At 40.4% G+C, this 5000-nt stretch overlaps 1 protein-coding gene across 1 annotated transcript; it reads right to left on the reverse strand.

Moving 5' to 3' along the window:
• Positions 1–1000: 1000 nt before the first annotated feature.
• Positions 1001–3164, reverse strand: LOC120565612. Its single transcript, XM_039811514.1, has 2 exons — positions 3054–3164; positions 1001–2300 (listed from the first exon to the last, which is right to left on the reverse strand). The coding sequence occupies exons 1-2, from the start codon at positions 3134–3136 to the stop codon at positions 1001–1003; spliced, it is 1383 nt and encodes a 460-aa protein (XP_039667448.1). The 5' UTR covers positions 3137–3164.
• Positions 3165–5000: the final 1836 nt, after the last annotated feature.

The raw sequence follows: 5000 nt of genomic DNA on the forward strand, positions 1-5000 counted from the left end.
GCGTCACGTTTCAAAAAGACAAGAGTACACAAAGTTTTGTGGTCTTCCTCTCGCTGTTCTCGTGCCTCTCAGTAGGTAGTACAGATATATTTAGAACCCTTTTAATCCGTACGTAAACCGTAAATATTGAAAAACATTTTAAAAAAAAAATGTTTACCTTTCAGGTGTTATAGGAGGCCTTTGATGCAGAAATTAAAGAGTTTCAAAAAAAAATGTTTATGTACGTTTTTAGAGAAATGTTGTAATGTTGCAACATTGGGCTTAGTTGGGAGCAGAATTTCTGTATTTGTAGCTACTCACGTTGTCTGAACAACAATTCAGAACAACTAATCAGTCCCTCCAGAAAAACGCGATTATGCGATCACATAATCAGCCAAAGTCCGCATATTTATGCGGGGGCCGCATTTTTTCAAATACGTCGCACTTTCGCCACATAAATTGCCGATTTCCGCGCAAAATATGCAGGGCTTGCATGATTTCATAATCCCCGCATTTTCGTTGCAAAAAAGTCACATATTTCTTAGCAGAAAGTTGAAAAATGTTGCGTTTACTTCACACAAGAGCAGCAATTTCCCCCTGTTGCCATGGGAACATTATGAAGTGACGTGATTACGCGACGTGAACATCACTGAAAAGCAGGGTGTTGGGGGAATCACTTTTTTTTCTCTTTTTCATCAAACCGTAGGTTTTGCAAGTTCCCGCAATTTCATCGCATAAAATTGCATAAATATCCCGCATATTCCATTGCATTTTTTAAGAAAACGTGCCGCATAATCAAGGATTTTTGTCCGCAACAATTAGGAATATTCTGGAAGGACTGAAGGGTTTATTTGCAGGTTTGATTGCTTACTTAGTCCCATAAAGGTATATAACATTAATAATAATCACACATTAGTCATATTTTTTATGAAGTCATTTATTAAAAAAAACTATTAAACAAGATAAAACTAGCTTTTTATAGCAACTTCTTCATTCCTTTTTTTCTTTTCATGACTGACTTTCATTGGTTGTGAAAGTCCCAAAAACAGTTCTTGTCCTCTGAAAAGCAAAGGCGAACATCACACTTGCTGCACTGCGTGTTGGTGTATCCTTTACTGCAGTGTCTGCAGCGTCCTCTCCCTGTCTTGCGTGGGAAATGTGCAACTAGGTCCCTGCGCACATCCAATGGGAGGTGTGCACATCTCTTGGACGGTCTCTTCTGAGCGTTCAGAGGGCTTCCTGATGTCACTGCCTGTGTTGCTGGGCTCCCTTGGCCTGGAGATGGCCGTCCTCTCTTTGGAGTTTGAAGTGTTGCGTTTACCAAGATGAGAGAGGATGCTAGCTGTGCCTGAAACTGTCTCCTGTTCATTGTCTCTTTGCTAGACATCTTGAGAGCCTTGCAGTCCCGCTTGTAGAGGAGCCAGGCATTGACCACAGCGAGGATGATGGTGTGCCAGAAGATGTGCATGTACCAGCGACGGGATTTGATGGGGAACTTATATTTGGCTGTAAATGAGTCCAACAAATCCACACCTCCCACGTGCTTGTTGTAGGCACCAACAACGTAAGGCCTCTCAACGTCAATGTAGGTTATCGTCATCATCTCATCTACAGAGTTGTGCTCTTCTGGTACCACCTGCAGGCATCTCTCTCTGAATGAATCAAGCCATGGTCTGAGTTTCCATAGATTGTCTCTCTTTTCCGCCTCGGATACGGTCATGTTGTTTACAAAATGTAATGACGTCAACAGGGACTGGAATCTGTTGCGTGGCATCACATCAGCAACAGGGGAGTACCGTGTCTCTGTCTCCCAATACATACGGCTTCCAGCCATCTGTACTAGGCCCATCTTCAGGTACATGCCAAACACTTTTTCAATTTCCTTTGCAGTGGTGTTTACAGATGTTCCATGTGTCTGAAAGCTGTACTCATTTGTGTTTTGTGTCAGAGCCTCAATCATGTCTTCGGACACAAACTTCTGGAAGTATTCCAATGGTGTGTGGAGGGAAATGTCATCTCCTGTGATATCCAGACCAGAAAAATCAGTGTTGGGACTGATGAAATCTTTTTTCAGCCAGCGATACCCGTCACGGGGCATGGTGTGTTGGTTTGTTTTTGGCTCGATGTCCACGTAATTATCAGCTGGACGGTCCATGGGTGGTTGGTTTTCTTTGTCCACTTGTTGACAGACATCTTCATCTGAGTCTTCATCACTCTCATCAGTGTCATTGAGTTCCATCTCAACTTCACTCTCACCATTTTGGATGATCTCAATCACATCCTGCACACTGTACCGCGGCTCTCTCCTTGCTGGTGGCATTCTGAAAATAAAATATCAATTAATTAACATGTATAAATATGCTTTTTTTATATATATTTTAGTACATAACCTGAAGTAATAGATAGGGTGGTGGACCCAAGTGCTCAGGGTAGAAATGTTTTCCAGGCAGACAATACTGTCTGCTTATTGTAAGTTGCTTTGGACAAAAGCGTCTGCTAAATGCCCTAAATGTAAATGTCAATGGCTTAGCCTATGCTCTCTCTTTATCATGCTAAATGAAACCTGCATCCCAATCACCAGCCATTTAGTCACACAATACTGCCTTGATATAACAATACTGCTTGGTATGCTCTCTAATTATCATACTAAAAGGAAAACATGCATACCCCCACTTGCATCCACACCCCACATTCAGAAACATTTTCACCTTGAACTGAATTGTCTGTTGATATCCTCTGGAATTTTAGGTCAGTCTGATCAAATTAACTACATTTTTTAAGAGATAAAACTTTAAAATCAGTCAAATTTGATCAGAACACAAGGGTAGAATGTATACTGTCCATGTATAAAGAAAAACTCTGTTTCAGGCAGTGGTGTAGTGGAGGGAATACAACCTGTTTGAGCCCACTGCAGCAAGCCTGCTATTTTGACTACCACATTGTATTGTATAATTGCAACAAATATATAACAAGCTCTAAATGAAATTTGATGCATCTATTCCACAATAACTACATATGTACATGCTCTAGACATTATAATAACCCCCAAAAAATATAAAAGACATTTTACTTACTTGAATCTGATGAATCCAGTCCAATGAAACAAAGAGATGTTGTTCGAAGGAAACCTTGAGAGGTTGTGTGAGTTCATGGCCATAAGGCGGGACTTATAAACAAATGTACGATCCAATAGCATTGTGAGACTGAACAATAGGACCCAATGACTATGTAAATGTGGTAAAAAAATAAGATAAAATATAACATTGTTTTTAAGGATGGCTAAAGGTAACGTCATTTTACAACAAGGGGTGTTACAGGTTAAAAGATCGTCTCTGTGGTTTGGTGAGGATTTGTTTGTCCAGTTTGTGGTCTCCCGGGTAGAACTGGAACGTCCGTCAGGAGCCCCTCGCCACCTGGGGTCAGAGTTCATGTGGTCACCCAAAACCACTTGGACAAACACAAGGAACAGACTCCAGTCTAAAAATCCCTTTAAACCCATTTCATGAGTAGTGGTCCGAGCCAAACGAATGGATTCCTCCTCCAGTTGGTAAGTTTTCCCTTAAAGGGCTGCTAGTTGTAGAGAAAGTTTTCGTCTTCTTTGTTAAACACTTGACAATGTGCAATCAAAGGCACATACATATTAACTTTTTTGCTACGTGTGCCCAATACTAGCTTGTTTCTAATTCCATCCGTTCGTGTAACTTGAGTTTTCTTCTCCCTTTTATATCCGTTTTTTTTTTTTTTTTTAAACTAAAGACCAAAACACAGTAAGGGCGAACTTGATGAGCTTCAAATTTAATTTCCAAAAGCATCTGTTGATTTTAGTTCAGTTTTGTGGCGCGTTATATCTACATCTATATCTTACATGAGCTGTTTAGGATTAATTACTAATGTTAACTAGCATTTTAGTTAGCAATAATTAGCCTGTGCCCATGTTATCTCCTTACATATACCTACACTCTCCGTCTCTGTAAGATTGGGAATGATTGAGAGTTCTCTTGGCACAGCTACCAGAAGACTTCACACTTTCAGACAGGTTGCTCACATCACATTTACGTCATCTCTCTCAGTTGGAGGCTGAGCAGTAAAGCTGGCCATCACCGGAAAAGTGCTTCTAATATCCTTCACTGGTCTCCGTCCAGAGACACGGGGTCTGTTGGTCCATTATATACTATGTTTCAAACGAGCAAAGTGGCAGTTGGTCAAGGCCACACCCCCACCCTCCACCTTGCCCCCCTCTCCTCCTCAATAGCTACAGACACAGAAATGGCACATCCTAAGGAAAGCTCATTGTGGGACTGGCTCTAGTGGCTGTAATTCTACACCAAGGCTGAATATCGGGAAAGAGACTTCAGATACAGTATTAGGGGACCACTAAGGCCTATATAAAAGAGACTTCAGATACAGTATTAGGGGACCACTAAGGTCTATATAAAAGAGACTTCAGATACAGTATTAGGGGACCACTAAGGCCTATATAAAAGAGACTTCAGATACAGTATTAGGGGACCACTAAGGTCTATATAAAAGAGACTTCAGATACAGTATTAGGGGACCACTAAGGTCTATATAAAAGAGACTTCAGATACAGTATTAGGGGACCACTAAGGCCTATATAAAAGACTTCAGATACAGTATTAGGGGACCACTAAGGTCTATATAAAAGAGACTTCAGATACAGTATTAGGGGACCACTAAGGCCTATATAAAAGAGACTTCAGATACAGTATTAGGGGACCACTAAGGTCTATATAAAAGAGACTTCAGATACAGTATTAGGGGACCACTAAGGTCTATATTAAAGCATCCAAAAATGTCATGGGACCTTTAATTATTGATTAATCAACTAATTGTTTGGTCCATAAATGTTTAAAAGTAGTGAAAAATGCTTGTCAAAATTTCTTAAAGCTTAGGGTGGCGTCTTAACTAGTCCTTAATTGCGATTTTCACATCTGCAAAATGAGTTAATCAGTCTGTAAAAGTAACGGCTTTAAATCGCTCTCGTCAATGTGTAATTTCCT

This window comes from Perca fluviatilis, chromosome 9 (genome assembly GCF_010015445.1).
Source record: "Perca fluviatilis chromosome 9, GENO_Pfluv_1.0, whole genome shotgun sequence".
NCBI classification, from domain to species: Eukaryota; Metazoa; Chordata; class Actinopteri; order Perciformes; family Percidae; genus Perca; species Perca fluviatilis.